Source organism: Dendrobates tinctorius, unplaced genomic scaffold (assembly GCF_039654945.1).
Source record: "Dendrobates tinctorius isolate UK_male_01 unplaced genomic scaffold, ASM3965494v1 ptg000196l, whole genome shotgun sequence".
NCBI classification, from domain to species: domain Eukaryota; kingdom Metazoa; phylum Chordata; class Amphibia; order Anura; family Dendrobatidae; genus Dendrobates; species Dendrobates tinctorius.
Window position 1 is genome coordinate 21,209,867 of NW_027361863.1, and position 26,032 is coordinate 21,235,898.

At 45.8% G+C, this 26,032-nt stretch overlaps 1 protein-coding gene across 1 annotated transcript in view; it reads right to left on the minus strand.

Annotated features, from left to right (window-relative positions):
• LOC141056100 (uncharacterized) overlaps positions 1–26,032 on the minus strand; it is a 103,697-nt gene that overhangs the window by 22,827 nt on the left and 54,838 nt on the right. Inside the window, 4 exon segments of the mRNA XM_073552755.1 lie at positions 11,537–12,387; positions 15,259–15,382; positions 15,466–15,639; positions 15,762–15,983. Of these exon segments, the coding sequence (XP_073408856.1) occupies positions 11,537–12,387; positions 15,259–15,382; positions 15,466–15,639; positions 15,762–15,983 (1,371 nt within the window).

Genomic DNA, 26,032 nt, shown 5'->3' on the forward strand with positions numbered 1-26,032 from the left:
TTAATTTTGCAAAGCTTTAACGAATTTCTTCACGAGACCCAGTTTTTCGTGCAGAGGTGGAAATAAGTGGCTCATGGAGAATGTTTGAAGTTAGATCTTGGAGGCCAATTCCACCCAATGGTTCTCACGAGCTCTGCTGTCACACATGTACAGAAGACAAGGCTACTTGGCGTATACGTGTTGCTGACCAAAAAGTAAGGAAACCATTTTAAGGTTGGCACAGATGATCCAATTGTGTTTGGGATATTGTAACAACTCAATGACTCTCTTTATGTCTCCAGATTGTTCTCAAAGAGAAACTGAATAGCCAATTGGGACTGCACCAAATAAATTGCCATTGTGGAGGAGGACAGACATTAAGATCCACTTTGAGCTATCTATGAACAATCATCATTGATTTGAGTTATATATTGGAATTCCCAATTCCCCAATTAAACCATGTATGTTATGGAAATACACAAAGTCACTGTCACTTCTAAAGTATGGCATAAATACACTTTCTCTGGTTGGATACCTTTGCTCTTTTTCAAGCAAGTTTGTCTCATGTAGTCTTGACACTAGGAATTCTGAAGCCTTTTTTGATAGTCCAAAATCTTGTATCAAATCGATCATCTCATGCTGGTTAAATCCCTTGTGAACTGAGAAATCTTACATTTTCAAAGTTTTCTTCATTGCTGTCACTTTGTTCTTCATCATAATGGTGGACACATAGCTGATGATAGACCAGGACACTATATTTTATTTTATTTCTCTATTTTATTTCTCTTGTTATATCCTGAAGTTTTCGCATTATAAAAGTAACAGTCACTAAAATGATCTCTTGGCTCTTGCCAAACCAAATGGCATCTTATCATGTTGTCATGGTGTGGGGAGGAGGACTCCCAGACAGTGAAGGGGCAGGTGCCCAGGGGACCGCCATCAGGGTTCCTGAGGGAACGATGCTGGGAGGACAGTAAAAGAATAGACTTGACTGAAGTTGTCAGGGAAACACGGGGCAAGCTTAACAGGAGCAGGGGGCGCGCTGAAGTGGCAGTTGACAGAGAGCAGGACAACAGACAAGAAGTCGGGTGAGACAGAGAGGACCGAGGGAGCGAACGGTGTGTTGTGGAGAGACCGACAGGGGTCTGTGAAAGGAAAGCCGCGGACTTACCGACCAGTGACACGTGAGAGCCTTGCACCGACGGCCGCTCCCCTCATACGGTCGCATACAGCCGCCCCCGCTGTTTCCAGTCCTGCTGTGACAAGTTCACGACCTCCACTGACCGCTGCGACTATAGACCTTTACAGCAGTCAGGACACTGCCCCCCTGCCTTCTTCCACAGCTGCGGCCCTGTCATCACCGGCCCCAGGGGGCGCCACCTTGCTACAGGCGGCAGTAGAGGCCCCCGTCTGGTTTGCTGAGGGACTCTGGGCAGAGACTGGTGAACGGTAGATTTAGAAACTGCGTCATCACCGCGCCCCACCGGCATCATTTCTTCAGGGCCTGTTGCGCCCCACCGGCATCATTTCTTCAAGGCCTGTTGCGCCTCACCAGCACCGATTCTTCAGGGCCTGTTGTGCCCCACCAGCACCGATTTTTCAGGGCCTGTTGCTCCCCACCAGCACCGATTCTTCAGGGCCTGTCGTGCCCCACCAGCACTGATTCTTCAGGGCCTATTGTGCCCCGCCAGCACGGATTCTTCAGGGCCTGTCAAACCCAAATCATCCCGGGACATCGGGGCGTCAAGGCAGCCGCAACAGCGACCTCTGAGCGGCCGCATCTGCGATCCTGAACGACGCCTGGAAGGATAAGTTGTCCATAGGAAATAAGGACCCTTAGTTCGGCCGTACGTGGCCTACAACACCCGGACTAGCCGGATTAGTCACATTTAGTATAAGGAAAAGTGTTGTAAATGTTATTGAGTCCCTGCGAGGACAGTTTGTTGTTGCCCATTTGATTTGTTCAGCACAGCCCCAGCGGCACCAATTTATAAATATTTATTTTACCAATCACACTCAGTCTCGTGTCTCGTCACTGCATCCTGAGAACCTGTCTGAACCCTACAATGGTCTGCTGGATGTATCCTGTTTGGAGTGTCTAGGGTTAAATCCGGATAGCCTCCTTTTGGTTTCTCTGAGGCTTTCTATAGCCTCTTTGTGGGGCCATGCTTTGTCTGTTATACTTTTGCCCTCAGCTGAGTGTGTCGACCCCTGTGTGCCTGTGCCTGTGTTCTAGCTTGCTTGTATGGTTCTGACCCGGTTCTTTCCCCCGTTGTGATTTTGCCTTTTGATTCTGTACTGTGTATCTGCTTCTCTGGTTTTCTGATTCCTGCTATGTCCCTGACTACTCCTGATTAGCCTGCTCCTTGTGTACCGCGTTGCCTTTCTCATTTACTGACCTTGTCTTGTCTTGGATTTCATCTCCTTCTGGTGCCCCGTCCTTTCCCTGGTGTCCGGTGGCCCCCATTCTCCTCTCCTCTGCTCCAGGGTCCCTGTAACATCCTGCACTCATCTCCAGCAGCAGCACGCTAAGCCCCGCCTCCTGTGGTCATGTGCTGGAGGTCCTGTCTGTACACTCACCTCCCGCTGTTCTGCTCACTCCAGCCCTGCTGTATCACTGTCATCTCACTCAGCTTCAATGTAATGCCTTTATGCATCTGTATCTGTACTTGTTCCTGCCTTGCTGCTGCAATGCTCTGAATTTCCCCATGGTGGGACGATTAAAGGATTATCTTATCTTATCTTAGCTCCCGTACGCTGTGAGTACAGCTGTCACAGGCCGTCAGAGGCTCCGGGCTCTCACTGTCAGGGCTGCTGAAACCGCTGGTAAGTGCCCACCTAGCAGTTTCTCCTGATATTATAACCGACCACACTGTATTTTCCTTGCTTTCCTTCCCAGGGGAGGGGTGGGAGAGTTATAGATCCCATGCAGGCATTGTGTGAGCAGGTTAAACACCTGACTCAGATGTTTCAGAAACTAAACGTGGAGCATCATACTATGACTCATGCCCAGCAGCAATTAGCTGATACTGTGCAAGGGGCAGTTTCTGCTGGTGACCTGGGAGCAGGGGGTCGGGATGTTGCCTTGGTGTCCCTTGAAACCCCAGTTAAACTGCCAGATACATTTTCAGGGGACAAGAAGGATTTTAGAGCCTTCAAAGAGGGGTGCAAACTTTTTTTTCCCTAAGGCCCTGTTCCTCAGGGGATAAGTTTCAGAGAGTGGGGGGCGTTATATCCTTACTTAGAGGGGCTCCCCAAGCTTGGGATTTTTCACTTCCCCCCTCAGCCCCTGAGAGATTGATTGTGGATGCTTTCTTTGAAGCCTTGGGTCATATTTATGATGACCCAGACAGAGCGCGCTTGGCGGAGGACATGGTAATGAATGTGTGCCACGGGAAGCACTCGGCCGAGTGGTTCTGCTCAGAATTCCGATGTTGGGCTGCGGAGGTCTCCTGGCATGATGCTGCCTTGCGGGTTTTGTTCCGGAGAGGCTTGTCCGATTGCCTTAAGGATGCTCTGGCACTTCACCCTCTGTCCGACTCTTTGGAGGACGCAATGACCCAAGCGGTACGCATGGATCGCAGATTAGGAGGAGGTGTTGCATTGTATGTTAGAAACGCGTATATCTGCACAGAGATTGAAGCTTCAGAGACTGGGAGTTCTGTGGAAACTGTTTGGGTAAGAATACAAGGACAGAACAATGGAAAGGACACCATTGTAGGCATTTACTACAGGCCGCCTGTGCAAGCTGAAGATATGGATGAACTCTTTATGCATCAAATGGCCAAGTTCTCCAAAAAATATGACATAGTTGTCATGGGAGATTTCAACTATCCAGACATTTGTTGGGAATCTCTCTCAGGCAAAACTAACAGGTCAAGGAAATTCTTATCCTCTCTTGCTGACAACTTTATCTTCCAAAAGGTAGGGGAGAAAACAAGGGGAACTGCTACCTTGGATCTAATCCTTATAAACAGGGAGGAAATGGTTGAGGAGGTAAAAGTGGCTGGAACCCTAGGAGGTAGCGACCATGCTATTTTAGAATTTTGGATAACTAGAGGCGGAAGACCTGTGAAGACTCAGACGTCAAGGTTAGATTTCAGAAAGGCAGATTTTAAGGGATTCAGAAAGATAATTGGAGGGATCCAATGGCTGGATATCCTTAAAGACAAAAATGTCCAGGAAGGATGGGAAATCTTGAAAAATGAAATTCTCAAAGCACAGTTGTTAACAATTCCGAAAAGAGGGAAGAATAGGAAGCATTTAAGGAAACCAGGATGGGTGAACACAGAACTAAAGCACATGCTAAAAAGGAAGAAAAAAATGTTTATAAAATGGAAAGAGGGAGGCATATCTAAAGAAGAATATAATGCTGTCTGCAGAATCTGCAGGGCACAAATCAGATTAGCTAAAGCTGAAAATGAATTGAGGCTTGCAAGAGATGTCAAAAGCAATAATAAAGGATTTTGGGGATATGTCAAAAGTAAAAGAAAAGTCAAAGATGCTATAGGATTTTTACAGGATGAAAATGATGAAATGGTAAGACAGGATGTTGAGAAGGCTGAACTTTTAAATTCCTATTTTGCATCTGTTTTCTCTCAGAAAGGAAATGTAACACCAACTGTTATTCACTGTCCTATTAAGGGAATAGAAGAATCCAGGATATCTATAAACAGAAAGATAGTGAGGAAACACTTAGCTAACCTAAATGAATTCAAGTCTCCAGGTCCAGATGATTTACACCCCAGAGTACTGAAGGAGATAGCAGAAGAAATTTCTGAACCACTCTCCATAATCTTTGAAAATTCTTGGAGAACAGGAGAAGTGCCAGAAGACTGGAGAAGAGCAAATGTTGTTCCTATCTTCAAAAAGGGGAAGAAGGTGGACCCAGGCAACTATAGGCCGGTGAGTCTGACTTCTATACCAGGAAAGATCTTTGAACAAATTATTAAACAACATGTAAGTCAATACCTGGATAAGAATGAAGTGATCAAACAGAGTCAGCATGGGTTTGTAACTAATAAGTCATGTCAGACTAACTTAATTTCCTTGTATGACGGTATCACTGATTGGGTGGATCAAGGAAATGCTGTAGATATAGTTTATCTTGACTTCAGCAAAGCATTTGACAAAGTCTCTCATACAATCCTTATTGAAAAAATGACTAAGTATGGAATGGACAAGGCAACTGTTAGGTGGATTCATAGCTGGCTTAGTGATCGGACCCAAAGAGTGGTCGTAAATGGCTGCACATCCAGTTGGAAGAATGTCTCAAGTGGGGTACCACAGGGCTCTGTCCTGGGCCCTGTATTGTTCAACATCTTTATCAACGATTTAGATGAAGGAATTGAGGGTAAACTGATTAAATTTGCTGATGACACAAAGCTAGGAGGGATAGCTAATACTAGAGAAGAGAGAGAGAGGATTCAAAAAGATTTAAATAAACTGGAGAAGTGGGCAGTAACTAACAGAATGGTTTTTAACAGGGAGAAATGCAAAGTACTACATCTGGGCAATAAAAATGAAAAAAGCATATATAGAATGGGAGGAATAGGGCTAAGTGACAGCACATGTGAAAAAGACTTGGGTATACTAATAGATCACAGACTGAATATGAGTCAACAGTGTGATGCAGCAGCAAAAAAGGCAAATGCAATTCTAGGATGTATTAACAGAAGCATACAGTCTAGATCACGTGAAGTCATTATTTCCCTCTACTCCTCTTTGGTCAGACCTCATCTGGAATATTGTGTCCAGTTTTGGGCACCACATTTTAAAAAAGACATCAACAAACTGGAGCAAGTTCAGAAAAGAGCGACCAGAATGGTGACCGGTCTGCAAACCCTGTCTTATGAGGAAAGGTTGCAGGATTTGGGAATGTTTAGTTTGCAAAAGAGAAGACTGAGAGGAGACTTAATTGCTGTCTACAAATATCTAAAGGGCTGTCATATTGTAGAAGGATCAACTTTATTCTCATTTGCACAAGGAAAGACTAGAAGCAATGGGATGAAACTGAATGGGAGGAGACACAGATTAGATATTAGAAAAAACTTTTTGACAGTTAGAGTGATCAATGAGTGGAACAGGCTGCCACGAGAAGTGGTGAGTTCTCCTTTAATGGAAGTCTTCAAACAGAGGCTGGACAGACATCTGACTGGGATGATTTAGCGAATCCTGCTTTGAGCAGGGGGTTGGACCAGATGGCCCAGGAGGTCCCTTCCAACTCTACGATTCTATGATTCTATGATTCTATGATTCTATGATTACGAACAAGAAGGATAATGCAGCATGAAACCCCTCTGTTCTCCAGTAGTAAAGGAACTGGTGCTGTTCCAGAACCTATGGAACTTGGTACCATTACACTCAAGGAAAAAGAAAGGAGACGCCGCCGCGAGAAGCAATTATGTTTTTACTGCAGAGAAGCTGGCCCCTGGAAGAGTAATTGTCCTTCCTGTCTGTCATCCTCCAAGGTGACGGGAAATGACCAGGTCTGGTTGGTGGTCGAGGAAGCTGCCCCGACCTTCAGGTACAATTCTCATGTGCTAAGATGTTGCTAAAAGTTGAAATGTTGGTGGACATTTGTCATTTTTCTTCCACAGTTCTGGTGAACAGTGGTTCATTCATCAACCTGATCATCTCCCGTGTGGTTTCCCAATTCAAGATAGTCAGGCTCAAGACCCCAATCAAAATCGTGACGATTGACTCGTCTCCCCTCACCCAAGCGGGGATTCTTTATGTTTCTGAAACTTTTTTGTTACAAATTGGTTCTTCTCACGTGAAGGAGTTAAAATGTTTTGTTTTGGACAATCTGCTCGAAAGGCTGGTGCTGGGAATGCCATGGCTGCAACACCATAACCCTGTTATTAACTGAAAGTTGGGCGAGATTGTCATGTGGGTTTCGAAATGTGCCAATTCCTTTTATAAATCTGTTTTGAGTTTAGAACCTGCAAAATCTGTTTCTGTGCCATCTGATAGTCTGGAAGGTATTCCGGAGTACCTAAAAGACTTCAAGGATGTATCTTCCGAAAGCGAGGTCGAGGCTTTACCCCCGCATAGACCCTATGACTGCGACATTGATTTAATTCCCGGGGCTAAACTGCCTAAAGCTCGTTTATTTAATTTGTCAGGTCTGAAAAGATTAGCCATAAAGGAGTATATTGCTGAAAGCCTTCATAAGGGGCATATACGACCTTCCTTTTCTCCTGTGGCTGCTGGCTTCTTTTTTATTAAGAAAAAGGATGGAGGCTTACGCCCCTGCCTCGACTTTTGGGAACTTAACAAAATTACGGTGAGGAACACTTCTCCCCTTCCTCTTATTCCGGATTTGTGTAATCAACTCTGCGGGGCTAAATGATTCTCCAAACTCGACCTTCTGATAAGGGTTCGAGAGGGGGATGATTGGAAGACAGCCTTCCTTATGTCGGAAGGTCTTTTTGAAAATTTGGTGATGCCATTTGGTCTCACTAATGCCCTAGCTGTTTTCCAAAATTTTAATAACGTGGTTTTTGCCGACCCCATAGGCCGCTTTGTGGTAATTTACTTAGATGACATTCTGATATATTCTGCTGACAGTCATACTCATTTGCTTCATTTAAAAATGGTGCTCCAGAGACTCAAGGAGAATCAACTGTTTGTCAAACTTGAAAAATGTTCGTTCTTTGTACAGGAGTTATCTTTTCTTGGGCTTATTGTATCAGCAGAGGGGTTTCAGATGGATCCCAAGAAGGTGCAAGATACAGTTGAATGGGTCCAACCTCGGGACCTCAGGGGACTCCAGCACTTGTTGGGATTCGCTAACTATTACCGCAAATTCATCAAAGGGTTTTCTCAGATGAAACCTCTCACAGACCTCACATGTAAGGGGGCGGATGTTAAAAATTGGTCTCCTTTGGCCAAAGTCTTTTCTTACTCTGAAAAAATGTATAATGTCTGCCCCAATTTTGGTACAACCTGACCCATCCAAGCCATTTGTTGTTGAAGTGGATGCATCAGAGGTGGGGATGGGAGCAGTGTTGTCCCAGGGACCCGCCACCTTAACTAACCTCATGCCCTGTGCCTTCTTCTCCAGGAAGTTTTCTTCGGCCGACAGGAACTACGATGTGGGCAATAGGGAACTCCTGGCTGTTAAATTGGCATTCGAAGAATGGAGGCATTTTTTGGAGGGGGCGGCTCATCCTATCACCGTGATCACAGACCATAAGAGTTTGGCGTATGTTGAGTCTTCTAAAAGGTTAACACCCTGGCAGGCTCGTTGGTCGCTTTTTTTTCTAGATTTCAATTTTCTATCACTTTTCACCCTGGATCGAAAAATGTTAAAGCGGATGCTTTGTCATGTAGTTTTGAGCCAGTGTCCGTCCCCGAGCCGCCGTCCACCATTCTTCAACCTGGGGTGGTGGTAGTTTAAGTTTCATCGGAATTTGAGCGGGAGATTGTGGAAGCTCAGTCTTCAGCTCCAAGGTCTAAACCTGAAGGCAAACTATTTGTTCCCGCAATTGCGCTCTAAGCTCCTGCAGGAATTTCATGAGTAAACTAAGCGCTCATCCAGGTATTTCTGCCACGCTTGAAGCAGTGGCCTGGATTTTTTGGAGGCCTTTAATGACTTCTGATATTAAAAAACATGTTTCTGCGTGTGGGGTCTGTGCCCGTTCAAAGAGCTTTCATTTGCCGGCCGGCTGGGGAATTGGTTCCTTTACCAGTTCCAGAGAGGCCGTGGACTCATCTGTCCATGGACTTCATTACTAATCTCCCTCCTTCCCGGGGTAATACGGTGGTATGGGTCATTGTGAACAGGTTTTTCAAACAGGCCCATTTTATACCTATGGCAGCCTTGCCTTCAGCGGAATCTCTCTCCAGATATTTTCTTCTACATGTTGTGCATTTTCATGGTGTACCTATGAATGTGGTGTCCGACAGGGGGGTACAGATTGTGGCTAAATTTTGGGCGGGCTTTTTGTAAAATGCTAGGGATATCCTTGTCTTTCTCTTCAGCGTATCATCCTGAAAGTAACGGTTAAACAGAGCGCACCAATCAATCACTCGAACAGATTCTGCGGTGTTTGACCTCTATGTTGCAAGATGACTGGTGTGATGCCCTGCCTTTAGCGGAATTCGCCTTCAACAATTGGGTCAATCAATCTACTGGTAGGTCTCCATTTTTTATCAATTACGGGTTTAACCCACACCCTCTATGTCTAGCTATCCCCTGATATCACTTCTCCCTTATGCCTCAAAACTACTGAAACAGCATGTCCATCTTGAACTGTCCTCCCACCTCTCCTCCTGCTCCCTATTTGCCCGGTTACAATCTGGCTTCTGACTGCAGCACTCAACTGAAACTGCCCTAACTAAAGTCACCAATGACCTACTAACAGCCAAGAGCAAGCGACACTACTCTGTCCTCATTCTCCTGGACCTGTCTTCTGCCTTTGACACTGTGGATCATTCCCCCTTGTTACAGATTCTCTCATCTCTTGGCATCACAGACTTGGCCATATCCTTTATCTCGTCATATCTAACAGACCGGACATTCAGTGTCTCCCTCTCCCACACCACCTCCTCACCTCACCCCCTGTCTGTCGGTGTTCCCCAAGGCTCAGTTCTAGGACCCCTACTCTTATCCATCTACACCTTCGACCTGGGACAGCTCATAAAATCCCACGGTTTGCAGTATCATCTCTACACCGATGACACGCAGATCTACCTATCATCAACCTGTCATCAACTCCTTACTGAACAAAATCCCACAATGTCTGTCCGCTATTTCATCTTTCTTTTCTGCTCGCTTTCTAAAACTGAACATGGACAAAACAGAATTCATCATCTTTCCCCCATCTCACTCTACTCCTCCACCAGACCTATCCATCAATGTCAATGGCTGCTCACTTTCCCCAGTCCCACATGCTCGGTGCCTCGGGTGATCCTTGACCCTGCCCTCTCTTTCAAGCCACATATCCAAGCCCTTGCCTCCTGCCGACTCCAACTCAAAAATATGTCCCGGATCCGTACATTTCTTGACCAAGAAACTGCAAAAACGCTCGTGCATGCCCGCCTTGACTATTGCAACCTCCTACTTCTCTGGCCTCCACTCTAGCACTCTTGCACCACTCCAATCTATTCTAAACTCTGCTGCCTGACTAATCCACCTGTCTCCCCGCTGTTCCCCAGCCTCTCCTCTCTGCCAGGCCCTTCACTAGCTTCCTATTGCCAAGAGGCTCTAGCTCAAAACCCTATGACATACAAAGCCATCCACACACTGTCTCCTCCAAACATCTGTGCCATGGTCTCCCGGTACTTACCTACATGCAATCTTCGATCCTCTCAAGATCTCCTTCTCTACTCCCCTCTTATCTCTTCTTCCCACAACCGCATACAATACTTCTACCGTGCTTCCCCCATACTCTGGAACTCTCTACCCCAACACATCAGACTTTCGCCTACCATGGAAACCTTCAAAAGGAACCTGAAGTCCCACCTCTTCTGACAAGCCAACAACCTACAGTGATCCCCAGTCTACTGAACCGCTGCACGACCAGCTCTACCCTCTCCTAGTGTATCCTCACCCATCCCCTATAGACTGTGAGCACTCGCGGGCAGGGTCCTCTCTCCTTCTGTAATTGTGTGTGCTTTGCATTGCTCATGTTTATTGTACTTGTCTATGTATGCCCCTTTTTCACATGTAAAGTGGCATGCAATAAATGGCGCTATAAAAATGAATAATAATAATAAAAATAAATAATTAGCCCCTACAGTAATAATGTTCCACATCTTGGCCCCTTTTTGTAATAACGTACCCCATCCTGGCCCCATGTGTCTCATTCCTGGTCCCTTATGTCTTCATCCTGCCCCCATATGTTCTCCCATGCTGGCCCCATAGATCTCCATCCTGCCCCCATGTGTTAAGAATTCATTGTAGAATCCAACAGTCAAAGTACCTACTGAGACTAGACTGGGATGAGTAGTCTCAAGAGAATAAGATCTGCATCAAAATACTTGGTCCCATTTAAACCTCAGTAGAGGCAGTACCGTTGATCAGATGGCATGAGAGACCTAGGCAACAGGATATTATTTCCTATTGACGAATCCATCATTCTTTAAAAGGCTCAATGTCCTTCTTCATTGTGTAACCTAAATATAGAATCAATGAGGGGCCAATAGGAATAGCAACACATTAGGAAGGCCAACACATCCAATTTGTGTGAGTAAGGGCAATTATCAAAGACCTCTACAATAATCGGGCCAAGATCAGAGGTAATGTAGTAAGAATATACTAAGACAAGATACAGTCATATAATATATATCAATCGCCAAGCGAACACAACATCATCTTCGCTTCTACAATTTTTCCCCATCATGAGGATGGCAGAGGAAAAAATTCATAGCCTTTTCTGTGGTGCAAGAGAGTCCACAAACAATGTTTTATACAATTATCCCATATGAAAATATAATTTAAAATAAAACAGAAAATGTCTGAAAAATGTCCAGACTCATCACCTAATGTATATGTATTCTCTGTATTCTATTTGATTAAACATGTTTATTGTTAATTGCATACATTTCATAAATTACATGAAATTTTTTGATGTTCATGAAGACTTGATTTGCGGGTAAAACATTTCCCACATTCGGGGCATGAATATGGCTTCTCCCCTGTGTGAATTCTCTGATGATTAACAAGATGTGATGTTTGGTTAAAATGTTTTCCACATTGTGAACATGAATACGGCTTCTCCCCTGTGTGAATTCTCTGGTGTTTAACTAGATAAGATTTCTTATTAAAACATTTTCCACATACTGAACATGAATACGGCTTCTCACCCGTGTGAATTCTATGATGCATAACAAGATCTGACTTCTGGGTAAAATATTTTCCACATTCTGAACACATATATGGCTTTTCTCCAGTGTGCCTTCTCTCATGTATGACAAGACTTGACTGACGTGTAAAATCTTTCCCGCATTTTAGACATGAGTACGGCTTCTCTCTTGAGTGACTTCTATGATGTCTAACAAGATCTGCTTTCTGGTTAAAATTTTTCCCACATTCTAAACATGAAAATGCTTTCTCCCGGTTGTGACTTCTCTGATGTCTACCAAGATGTGATTTAGTTATAAAACATTTTCCACATTCTAAACATGCATATGGCTTTTCCCATGTGTGACTTCTCTCATGTCTAATAAGATGTGATTTATGGTTAAAACACTTTCCGCATTCCGAACATGAAAATGGCTTCACGCTTGTTGGAGACGTTTGATGGTCTGCACCCCTTCTGTGAATTTTGTGTGATGAATTATAAGATGAGGGTATATCAGGGATATTCGAGGGTTCTTCATGTGCAACTTGGATGATATCTTGACTGTAGACTTTAAAATCCAACGTCTCATGCCTCTCTGAGCTTCTGGTATAGTCATCTGCCGAAAAGAAAAACTAATTTTAGTATTTTTGAATAACAAAACCTGAAAAGTGTGGTGCTATTTTAAACCATTTTACCCAATAAAGCTGGAATTACAGTTAGAAGCACAATCCGTAAGGTTGAAGCATCTGCTGACGATCTACTGATCTTTTTCTCCTTACCATATGTTTCAAACCCTTATAGCTTTAATTAATTTCAAAATAAATTTTTTAAAATTTGGAAGCGCATAAAGGGAACCTGTCAGCAGTATTGTCATATAACAACTAAAACTATGACCTTATTCAGCACCTGTGCTGCTGCCTATAAATGCTTATATTACCCCGACTCCCCCATGTATACCCCAAAAACCTTTTTAAGTTCTCCCGCACTGTATGGAAATCGAGTCGGTCCGGTCCGATGGGTGTGGTCTCAGGCCTATCCATTCCTCCACCCAGCTGCTTGACGTCCTCCTTCTTGAATTGAAATGAATGACACCTTGTCTCATCCACATTGCCGGGTGAAATCTTACGCCTGTGCTCAGAAATCACGTCTCGCTTCTGCGCACTATGTGGGCAAATGCGCACTTATGTTTTATGCTTTGCCCACAGTAGGGTAAATCCTATGGTGCAGGTGCGAGCAGCGATTTCTGTGCGCAGGCGCAAGATTTAGTCCACCAGTGTGGATGACGCGAGGACCTTCTGCAAGGGCGCAGGATGTGCTTGCCTACCTAATATCAGCATTCCACACTGAACTATCCAGTTTCTCTATGTGTTTATAACACAGAAATAGGTGTGTATTGGTACCAATCTTCTCTTTTACCTTCTCATTAATATCTGTTCCTTGTCTAATAACTTGTTATTTTCAATTTGTTATCACTCTGCAACATGTGCTATAAATCTTTTACAGGAATGAAATTCATATATACTATCCTGATTTTTTTATTCCGATTATCCCACGCCCTTCTATATACTTTGAACACCATTCCACTTGAACCAGTGTACTATAGTTATACGTGTCATCTATCATACGAATCCAGTTAGCTACAAAAATACAGTGGGTACAGAAAGTATTCAGACACCTTTAAATTTTTCACTCGTTCTCTTTGCAGCCATTTGGTAAATTCAAAAAAGTTCATTTTTTTTCTCATTACTGTACACTCTGCACCCCATCTTGACGGAAAAAAACAGAAATGTAGAAATTTTTGCAAATTTATTAAAAAAGAAAAAACGAAATATCACATGGTCATAAGTATTCAGACCCTTTGCTCAGACACTCATATTTAAGTCACTTGCTGTCCATTACCTTGTGATCCTCCTTGAGATTGTTCTGCTCCTTCCTTGGAGTCCAGCTGTGTTTAATTAAACTGATAGGACTTTATTTGTTAAGGCGAACACCTGTCTATATAAGACCTCACAGCTCACAGTGCATGTCAGACCAAATGAGAATCATGAGGTCAAAGGAACTGGCCAAGGAGCTCAGAGACAGAATTGTGGCAAGGCACAGATCTGGCCAAGGTTACAAAAGATTTTCTGCAGTACTCAAGGTTCCTAAGAGCACAGTGGCCTCGATAATCCTTAAATGGAAGAAGTTTGGGACCACCAGAAGGCTTCCTAGACCTGGCCGTCCAGCCAAACTGAGCAATCATGGGAGAAAAGCCTTGATGAGAGAGGTAAAGAAGAACCCCAAGATCACTGGGGGTGAGCTCCACAGATGCAGTAGGGAGATGGGAGAAAGTTCCACAAAGTCAACTATCACTGCAGCCCTCCACCAGTCTTTATAGCAGTGTGGCCTGACGGAAGCCTCCCATTAGTGCAAAACATATGAAAGCCCAAATAGAGTTTGCTAAAAAAAACCATCTGATGAGACGAAGAAAAACCAGGCACTGCTAATCACCTGCCCAATACAATCCCAACAGTGAAACATGGTGGTGGCAGCATCATGCTATGGGGGTGTTTTTCAGCTGCAGGGACAGGACGACTGGTTACCATTGAAGGACACATGAATGCAGCCAAGTATAGAGATATCCTGGATGAACACCTCTTCCAGAGTGCTCTGGACCTCAGACTTGGCTGAAGGTTCACCTTCCGACAAGACAACGACCCTAAGCACACAGCTAAAATAACAAAGGAGTGGCTTCAGAACAACTCTGTGACCATTCCTGACTGGCCCAGCCAGACCCCTGATCTAAACCCAAGTGAGCATCTCTGGAGAGACCTGAAAATGGCTGTCCACCAACGTTCACCATCCATCCTGACAGAACTGGAGAGGATCTGCAAGGAAGAATGGCAGAGGATCCCCAAATCCAGGGGTGAAAAACATGTTGCATCATTCCCAAGTAGACTCATGGCTGTGCTAGCTCAAAAGGAGCTTCTACTCAATACTGAGCAAAGGGTCTGAATACTTATGACCATGTGATATTTCAGTTTTTCTTTTTTAATAAATTTGCAAAAATTTCAACATTTCTGTTTTTTTCAGTCAAGATGGGGTGCAGAGTGTACATTAAGGAGAAAAAAATGAACTTTTTTGAATTTACCAAATGGCTGCAATGAAACAAAGAGTGAAACATTTAAAGGGGTCTGAATACTTTCTGTACCCACTGTATGTCCCTTTCATACCATATGTAATCTATATATTGTCTGTTTTATTGCTCTCATTATATTAATTCTATTATTTGGATAAAGGATTTTATGCCTTTGATAGACTAACAATGTTTTCTAGAGATTTCTCAATTCCTTTTGTTTCAGCAAACTAAACCCCCAAGAGGATTGATACTTTGGAAAAAATGAATGTTACTATTGTGTTTTATTTTTACGGTGTCATTGTTATTTTTCAGTGGCTGAGCAAAGCCTTTAGGATTTAACATATGGGTGTATTTAGCATTGTCTGTTACCTGGTGATGTGCGGGACTGGGGAACCTCCATCATGACGTCCTTGTACTGATCCTTGTGTCCTTCTAGATACTCCCACTCCTCCATGGAGAAGTAGATGGTGACGTCCTGACACCTTATAGGAACCTGAGACATACAATGATACCATCATCCCCCCGATCCCTTCATAGCGCCACTGTATAACGTCCCAGCATTCCCAGCAGCGTCACCTCTCCAGTCAGCAGCTCAATCATCTTGTAGGTGAGTTCAAGGATCATCTGGTCATTGATGTCCTCATGTGTCCGGGGGGGAGCTAGAGACCCTGAGATTGGATTTCTTTCCCATCCTTCACACACAGGGGCCTGAGAGCGCTCATCAGAGGTCTTCTTCCTCACCATGTAATTCTGTGTATGGAGAGATGCAATAATAAATCTAACTTCAGACATTTCCAGAGTCCTCACCTCTCCGGTCATATCATCTGTTATTACAGTAGATGATGTAATGTGACATCATCAGAATCTCTCACCTCTCCTGTAAGCCGGAAGAGGATCTCTAGGGTGAGATTTAGTATAGTCTCTGCCATATTTCCATCTCTGATTCTATCCATTCTTGACAGATCAATATGGAAAATTCTGTTATATAGAAGATCTCCACTGAGAGGATCCGATATTGTCGGAATCTGTATAGAAAGATGAAACAATATAAAGGGGTATAATCTTGTTACGTGATGGCATATGACTAGGACATGCTATGACTTAACGATTGGTTGGATTCTGACCTCTGGAACTTCCACCAATCCTGATAGTCACGTTGCTGATTCCGTGCTGCTTCCCCTTTACTTTTTTTCCCTGCACAACAATTCTCCCAGCTAGCAGACTCTGGTGGGAGCTAATAATAGGTGTTTGGTGTGGGGTACCAAATCCCTTCGATCTGCTATTGATGACCTATTACAAGGATTGATCTTCAATATTGTTGTAAAGGACAACCCCCTTTGAGGTGGTTTTATAGGAGGCCATACAGACCTGGTGTAGTGTGCGCTGTGTTCCACAAGATTGGGCTTGTCTACCGATGAATATGGCACAACTTCTGATTGTAGAAGACGGCGGCTCAGCTACTCAAAAAAACTGGTGTAAATACATTGATAGACAGTCACTATATGAAATGCTGAAGTCACTCAAGAAAAATGGCAAAAATTTAAAAACGATTCATGAAAGACTCAAATGAGAAATTGTGAGATTCTAGTTACATCATAATTGTCAATTTTTCTAAATTGCTCTCTGGGAGGATCGGGCTTGCATCTTGCAAGACACAACACAATTTTTTATTTTTGCATAAATACACCCCATTCTCACACACCACGCCATCATGCAGACTGTGCACCCTTTCTCTTATTATTTAAACCCAGGAGAGCTGCCTTACTAGTGGTTCCTGCAGCACCCTCGAGATATCTCTACTTCTCTGGGAGCCTGATGTTTTTGGACAAATGGTAAGTATGAATGACATAAATCTGTGCTGCATTTTTTTAAAATTTTTTTAACAAACTTTTGGAATTGTGGCAAAAAAAGTGATAAACAAACACATGTACACACACCCTTGATGGGTAATTCCCAATGGTACACCGCTAATAGCAGCAGACGATGCGGTCACAATGGGGCCTTGAGCTAGGATACGGGGGCAGACACTGTCCCTCCACTCAACTGGTGTCTCAATTTCAACAGCATCTTCATTTTCAGGATTCAGATGCAGTTGAAAACCACGGTGACATAAAGTGCCATAGGCTTTCTGCTCCACCATTCAGTATGAGCATCTGCGTGATAGTGCGTGGAAAGGTATGGGGCAATTATACTGGGGGTAACTGTGGGAGCCATCACACTGTGTGGGGGAAGTATACTGTGGGGTGTGTGACTGGGGGCATCATACTGTTTAGACACACTATAAGGACATCATACAATGTTGGCACTGTGAGGCAATCATACTGTATGTAAGTGGCATTATTGGGGGCCATGGATGGGTACTGTTGGGGTGAGAACACTAAAGGGTCTCAATAGGGGCACAATTACTGTGTACGTGCTAAAATACATGCCCCTCTTCCTGTTTCTAAAGGTTTTGAGGTATGCCCCGCTGTGACTGCACCTAAGCACTGTGACCCCGCCTGCACGCATAAATATTTTCTTTGGGGGGCGGCCCAATTAAGATTTGTACTATAAGGCCCCATGATTTCTACGTACAATCAGTAGATTTGGTTTCCAGTACCATCTCTATGCTGACGACACCCAATTATACGCTTCTTCTCCTGACATCACGCCAGCCTTTCTAGAAAACACTGGCGATTGTCTAAACGCTGTGTCTAACATCATGTCCTCACTATATCTGAAACTGAACCTGTCAAAGACTGAGCTCCTGGTGTTTCCTCCCGCTACTAATGTACCTACACCCGACATTGCCATTTCCGTGTGTGGTTCTACTATTACTCCCCAGCATAATGCCCGCTGTCTTGGGGTCATACTTGGCTCCGAGCTTTCCTTTGTCCGCCACATACGATCACTGGCTCCCTCTTGTTATCTGCAGCTCAAAAACGTTTCTAGAATTCGACCTTTTCTTACTTTTGACTCTGCAAAAACTCTTACTGTTTCTCTTATTCATTCTCGTCTCGACTATTGTAACTCCCTTCTAATCGGTCTCCCACTTACCAAACTCTCCCCTCTCCAATCTGTCTTGAATGCAGCTGCCAGGATCATATTCTTCACCAATCGTTACACCGATGCCTCTACCTTGTGCCAGTCATTACACTGGCTACCCATCCACTCCAGAATCCAGTACAAACTTATTACCCTCACCCACAAAGCCCTCCATGGCTCAGCACCACCCTACATCTCCTCCCTTGTTTCAGTATACCACCCTACCCGCGCCCTCCGTTCTGCTGATGACCTGAGGTTAGCATCCTCAATAGTCAGAACCTCCCACTCCCGTCTTCAAGACTTTACACGTGCTGCGCCAATTCTTTGGAATGCACTTCCCAGGTCAATACGATTAGTCCCCAACCCCCACAATTTTAAGTGTGCCCTGAAAATGCATTTATTCAGACTGGCCTATCGCCCCAACATATTAACCTAATCTATCCCTGTGTGGCACAGCCAAAAGTATTACCATAACCAGGTTCCCCGCAGCATGTTCCCACATGCTTTATGCATCCATTATCCCTCTGTGTCTGTACTGTTACACACTTAACACTATGGCTGGTCCATACAATCAGGACAACTGTTACCACCCACCTTTCGTGTCTCCCTCTTTCCTCATAGACTGTAAGCTTGCGAGCAGGGCCCTCATTCCTCTTGGTATCTGTTATGATCTATGTGATTATTGTTATGCTGTAATGTCTATTGTCTGTACAAGTCCCCTCTGAAATGTAAAGTGCTGCGGAATATGTCAGCGCTATAGAAATAAAATGTATTATTATTATTATTATGTACATCCCTGGTTATTCTAAGCAAGTTATCACCTTCCCATCAGATCACATAGCATCGTCTCTGTCAATTTTCTCACTGTAAACCTATGAGACCCACATCAAGGCTCTCGCAGGATGACATAGAGAAAGCGACGCTGCGCGGCCCGAGTTGCCAGACTGCCAGTCATTTTTTTACGAAAGGAGGCCGGAGAAGGCGGCGATCAGTAAGAAGATTTTATGCCACAAAGGAAATGGAGTCAAATTAGAAAAAAATATAAAAAAATCAATGGAGGAATTGTCCACTCGGAATAAGCGTTATATGTACACACATACCTCCCCCGCCTGCAGAGCCGCACACTGGATATATGGCTGTTCTGTGCTCACAGGACCTGTGGTGATGTCACAGTCATGTGATCAGTCACATGTGGGCGGAGTCAGAGACCACTTTACCAGTAGGCTCAGTGTGAGCTGGTTGTCATGGCGCTGAAGGAATGGATTCGTCAGATCAGTGGGATCGTGTCCTGAGGGGTTTCTGCACTTGGATGCTGGACGTCACTTTCCTTCCTCTGTTCCTTTATCTCTTATATCACTTTTTATACTCTTTCTATTGTAAGTGTTATCATTTTGTTCTTCTCCATCAGTGCATTCCCTTGGTCAATGTGTGTTTTTTTTCCAGGACATAATGCAATCTATCAATTCCAGTGAATGTGAAGATCCCAGACCTATAAGTGACTGATTTTATGTGAAGGGAAAATCCACTCATTAATACCTGCAAGAACTACTACATCTGAGATAAGTTACAACTTACACATAACATTATATACACTAGCTTGGCTCATGCGAAATTTTCGCACATTGCTCGTCGGGGGGCAGGCAATTTCAGAAAAACCAAGCTGGTCAAATTTAAATTGTCTGGCATTGTCCTGCATTAGGAGGAACCCAGGGCCAACCGCACCAGCATATGGTCTCACAGATGGTCTGAGGATCTCATGTCAGTACCTAATGGCAGTCAGGCTACCTCTGGCGAGCACATGGACGGCTGTACGGCCCTCCAAAGAAATGCCACCCCACACCATTACTGTCCCACTGCCACACCGGTCATGCTGAAGGATGTTGCAGGCAGCAGATCGCTCTCCACGGCGTCTCCAGACTCTGTCACGTCTGTCACATGTGCTCAGTGTGAACCTGCTTTCATCTGTAAATACCACACGACGCCAGTGGTGAATTTGCCAATCCTGGTGTTCTGTGGCAAATGCCAAGCATCCTGCACGGTGTTGGGCTGTGAGCACAACCCCCATCTGTGGACGTTGGGCGCTCAGACCATCCTCATGGAGTTGGTTTCTAACCGTTTGTGCAGACACATGCACATTTGTGGCCTGCTGGAGGTCATTTTGCAGGGCTCTGGCAGTGCTCCTCCTGTTCCTCCTTGCACAAAGGCTGAGGTAGCATTCCTGATGCTGGGTTGTTGCCCTCCTACGGCTCCCTCCACGTCTCCTGGTGTACTGGCCTGTCTCCTGGTAGCACCTCCAGCCTCTGGACACTACGCTGACAGACACAACAAACCTTCTTGCCACTGCTCACACTGATGTGCCATCCAGGATAAGCTACACTACCTGAGCAACTTCTGTGGGTTGTAGACACTGCCTCATGCTACTGTACAGTACCTCTAAGGATGAGAGCAATGACAAAATGCAAAAGTGTCCAAAGCAACAGCCAAAAAAGATTAGAAAAGAGAAATGGTCTGTGGTCCCCACCTGCAGAACCACTCCTTTATAGGGGGTGTCTTCCTAATTGCCGATCATTTCTACCTGTTGTCTGTTCCATTTGCACAACAGCAGGAAAAATTGATTCACAATCAGTGTTGCTTCATAACTGGACAGGTTGATTTCACAGAAGTGTAAATGACTTGGAGTTATATCGTGTTGTTTAAGTGTTCCCTTTATTTTTTTGAGCAGTGTATATATCTCTCTATATAAAACTGAATGTATGTATGTATGTGTGTATCACCAACCAATCACGAAGCATCTTTCATTTCACCAGAGCTGTTCAAAAGAAGCTGAGCTGTGATTGGTTGCTATGAGCAACAGTTTTCCTTGCAACCAATCACTAAGCATCTCTCATTTCACCAGAGATGGTTAAAAGAAGCTGAGCTGTGATTGGTTGCTATGAGCAAGTTTTCCCATTTGACAACACCTCAGCAGACACTGACATGGTGAGAGAAATCTAGCATCCCCAGGAACATAAGCTCCCAGCCATTGTCTGCCCCCCAGACAGGAGCACAGAGCATATGACAGAAATGACTCCCCCCTGCCCATATACCCATCACACATCCTCCATCTCATAGGCACATCTTCCCTTTTAAAGGGATCTCCAGTGTGGAAGTCAAGGCAAATCCAGTGCTTTGTTTTTGACCCCAGGCCTCTCTTAAAGGGATCCCGGTATGGAAGTTAAGACCGTTCCACTCAGCTCTGTGGTTCTGACCCCAGGGTCTCTTAAAGGGATCATTGGTATGCAAGTTAGGGCAATTCCAATCAGCGTTTTGTTACTGACCCCATGCCTCTCTTAAAGGGATCCCCGGTAAGTCAGGGCAATTGCCTTCAAATACTCTGGTACTGACCCCAGGCTCTCTTAAAGGGATCTCCTGTATGGAAGTTAGGGCATCTCCTGTATGGAAGTTAGGGCAAATCCCTCAGCGCTGATTCTGACCCCAGGGTTCTATTAAAGGGATCATTGGTAAGCAAGTCAGGCCAATCCATCCAGCGCTCTGGTTCTGATCCCAGGCTTTCTTAAAGGGATCCCCGGTATGGAAGTTAGGGCAAATCCACTCAGCGCTCTGTTTCTGACCCAAGGCCCCTCTTAAAGGGATCCTCGGTATGGAAGTGAGGGCAAATCCTCTCTGCACTTTTGTACTGACCCCATGCCTCTCTTAAAGGGATCCCCGTTATGGAAGTTAAGGCAAATCCACTCAGCACTCTGGTTCTGACCCAAGGCCCCTCTTAAAGGGATCCTCAGTGTAGGAAGAGGGGTCCCCGTCGCGTGTCCAGGCCGGAACCAAACGGACCGTCATTGAGGTTCCTAGGGGGACTGTTTCCGGGGGACAGGAACAGAGGACGGACTGCAGAGACTTCTAGAATGGTTGGGGGAGGAGCTTATATAAAAGGGGCGGAGGACGCGAGCCAGAGTAAGTCAGCAGACCGGGGGAGAGGAAGCAGGAGACTGAGAGAGCGTCTAGGAGCCGGAGCAAGAGCTGTCGACCAAGACTAGAGAGGAGGACAGGGACAGGAGAGACAGAAGAGAGACTCACTGTGGGAGGAAGGGAGACGGCGCCGAGCAGCCCAGCAGAGGAAAACTGACCGTCCGTCCGCACTGACCGCAGCCGCCGCTGCTCCACTCCAGCCCACGGCTGCGGCCTGCCCGCTGCCGCCACCGCCCCGCTTCAGTCCGTGGCTGCAGATGTCCTGCCGCCCTCCGTGGTCACCACCCCACCGTTTTCCGCGGCTGTGGCCTGCCCATCGACACCCGCGGCTCCCATAGTAGAGCCTGGGGCTGCACCTGTGGCCTACCTGCAGCCGCTCAGCATCGTTGCCCGGCCCTATTCTGGGACTACGGCCTCCATCCTCCCGCTCTCAGGCGGTACCACGCTGCCTCCGCCACTGGGCGCCCGGGGCCTGCTGTGCCCCCACCTCGCCGGGGCGTAGGAACACCCGAAGCCTTTCGCCAAATCCTCAGCGGCTGGGCCCAGAGGCTGCATCGCCGGAGCATCACTGAACAGCACGCCGCCGAATGACAGAGAGGATAAGTGACACATTATAACTAAGGACCCGTAGTCGGCCATACCGTGGCCCTATAGTGACCGGCCTTTGCCGAGTTAGTCGTGTTTGCATTATCACTGAATTCTTGTAATTGGGTCCCTGCGAGGACAATTGTTGTTATCTGGTTTGGTTTCTCAAGATAACCCCTATCAGCATCTATATACATATATATAAAAGTTAACCCTTAAAGTTCAATCCGTCTCGCGTCTCGTCATTGCATCCCGCGTACCTGCGATGACCACACCGGTATGGAAGTGAGGGCAAATCCACTCTGCACTTTGGTACTGACCCCGTGCCTCTCTTAAAGGGATCCCCGGTATGGAAGTTAGGGCAAATCCCTCAGCGCTCTGATTCTGAACCCAGGGTTCTATTAAAGGGATCATTGTTATGGAAGTCAGAGCAAATTCACTCAGTGCTCTGGTTCTGACCCCAGGCCTCTCTTAAAGGGATCCCCAGTATGGAAATTAGGACCGTTCCACTCAGCGCTCTGGTTCTGACCCCAGGCTGACGGGATGATGTGGGCTATTAGTGGTAGTAGTCCAGTGGTTCTGGCTGACGGGATGATGTGGGATATTGGTGGTAGTAGTCCGGTGGCTCTGGCTGACGGGATGATGTGGGATATTAGGGGTTGTAGTCCGGTGGCTCTGGCTGACGGGATGATGTGGGATACTAGGGGTAGTAGTCCGGTGGCTCTGGCTGACGGGATGATATGGGATATTAGGGGTAGTAGTCCGGTGGCTCTGGCTGACGGGATGATGTGGGATATTAGGGGTAATAGTCCGGTGGCACTGCCTGATGGGATGATGTGGGATATTAGGGGTAGTAGTCCGGTGGCACTGGCTGACGGGATGATGTGGGATATTAGGGGTAGTAGTCCGGTGGCTCTGTCTGATGGGATGATGTGGGATATTAGGGGTAGTAGTCCGGTGGCTCTGGCTGACGGGATGCTGTGGGATATTAGGGGTAGTAGTCCGGTGGCTCTGGCTGATGGGATGATGTGGGATATTAGGGGTAGTAGTCCGGTGGCTCTGGCTGACGGGATGCTGTGGGATATTAGGGGTAGTAGTCCGGTGGCTCTGGCTGACGGGATGATGTGGGATATTATAGTGAATGTGGCTATGTGGAGTGGGTGGGGCTCTACACTCAGCTTTATATATATATATATATATATATACAGTATATATATATATATATAATCATTATAATTTGTTATAACTAACCGTAGTTAGTTACTATGCCCGGGCAGTGCCGGGCTCTTCAGCTAGTATATATATATACAGTATATATATCCCATTGGAAAACCTTGGTATAACAAATCTCTACTCTCCAGATCTGGATTCTGGATCTAGCAGTATTTTATCTAAAGCTTTGAAGTCTAAATGAGACAAAGACAGGGGCACATGGAGAGTCTCACCCTTCCTGGATAGTCCTTATTCCTAGTCCATATCTTTTGTCACCTCGCGCTCAAGCCCAAACATGGCTGCACTGGCGCTTGTGGCTCCTGTGTGGGACACAACCTTGGCTACAGCGTCTGCCTAACCCTGGGCCTCTACAGTGCTTTTACAACTGCGGCGACTAGATGCATCCTCGGCGAATCCTGATGACATCGTTGGCACTGGGTCTTGATGACGCGGGAGATCTCGAGCAGGGCTGCAAGATTTCCAGGGACGGTGTCGCTGCTTCATCGCATGCACTTCCTGTGCGAGGCTCACGGCATTTGATGAAGATGTTGGCGGAGAATATGACACCCTGGGTCTGCGAGTCCTCTTAGCACTCCTGCTTTTCTGGTACGCTTTTTCTGGGATGCTGGAAGTGTTTCAGCTGTGGATCGATGAGTGGAAAGAGATACAGGAGGAGGAGAAATAGCTTCATCAGCTGCTGAGGTAGGTTTTTTAGCTAGGCAGCTTCTTAGCCATTCTGCTCCGACCTCTTCCCCTGCCCCCTGCACCAGCTGCTGAAGTGAGCTGTCCATCTTCTATCTTCGTTCTTCTGACAGGATGATGAGGTAACTGTCAGCACCTCAGATTTTTATACTTTTTCTTTTCCTGCACTTTTTCAAAGGAGCGAATTAAAAACCACCAGCTAAAACTGGAAATAATCTGCGTGTGGATTCCAAATCTTACTGCCTGACCTTTTGACCTTGCCTCATATGAAGGGATTAACCATAGCTCCCAAGCGTCCCGATTCCCACGGGACAGTCCCGTTATTGACACCCCCTCCCGCGTCCCGCCCGGGAAGCTATTTTCCCTCCCGCATTGCACCGAGCCGCCACGCCTCCCATCCATTGACGCCAGCCTTCAATGATGTTCTTTCTTTCCCCTCTTTCTTTTTTTTCTTTCTTTCTTTTTCTTTCTCTCTCTCTATTCTTTTTTTCTCCTCTTTTTCTTTCGCTCTCCCTCTGTTCTTTTTTTCTGTCCCCTTTCTCTCTCTGTTCATTCTTTCCCCTCTTTCTTTCTCTCTGTTCTTTCTTTTTTTCTTTTCCCTATTTCTTTCTCTCTGTTCTTTATTTCCCCTTTTTTTCTCTCTATCTGTTCTCTCTCTCCCCTCTTTCTTTCTTTCTCTTTTTTTTTGTCTTTCCCTTCCATCTTTCTTTCTCTCTGTTCTTTTTTTTCTGTCCCCTCTTTCTTTCTCTCTGTGTTCTTTCTTTCTTTCTCTTTCTTTTTTTCTGTTTTTTCTTTATTTCCCCTTTCTTTCTCTTTCTCTCTCTCTGTTCTTTCTTTCGCTCTCTGTTCTTTCTTTCCCCTCTTTCTTTCTCTCTCTGTTCTTTCTTCTCTCTGTTCTTTCTTTCTCTCTCGCTCTCATTTCTTTTCTTTCTTTCTTGGCCATTTGACAAAACCTAAGATAAAAACAAATTGAGCATATACCCTGCAGTAAGTACAGTAGGTAAACCTTAATAACCATCCCACCGTGACAAGGTGTACCCAAAAGGGACTATCCTATCCTCTCCTAAACCTATCTTCAACTACTCCCCAGCCAGAAACTTTTGCGGTGATGACTCATGGAGGGAAAATAGATGTCCTGTTTCTACATAGAGCTTAGGCTGGTTTCACATTAGCGCATTTTCAGCGCGCGCACGGCCGGGGGTAGCTCCGCCCCCGATCCGGCTCTCTGCCCGGCGTGCCCGCCCCTTCCTTGTAGCGCCGCCTCCTAGCGGACAGCGGCGCCTGCGATCGGCGCACCCTATCTTTAGCATAGGGTGCGCCGATCGTGCGCAGGCCGTGCGCTAGTTGCGCTTTGACCTGCGCTGCGCACTTTTGACGGTGCGCCGTGCGCGCCAAAATCCGAAAAGTTTGATTTTGGCGCGCACGGCGCACCGTCAAAAGTGCGCAGCGCAGGTCAAAGCGCAACTAGCGCACGGCCTGCGCACGATCGGCGCACCCTATGCTAAAGATAGGGTGCGCCGATCGCAGGCGCCGCTGTCCGCTAGTAGGCGGCGCTACAAGCAAGGGGCGGGCACGCTGGGCAGAGAGCCGGCTCGGGGGCGGAGCTACCCCCGGCCGTGCGCGCGCTGAAAATGCGCTAATGTGAAACCAGCCTTAG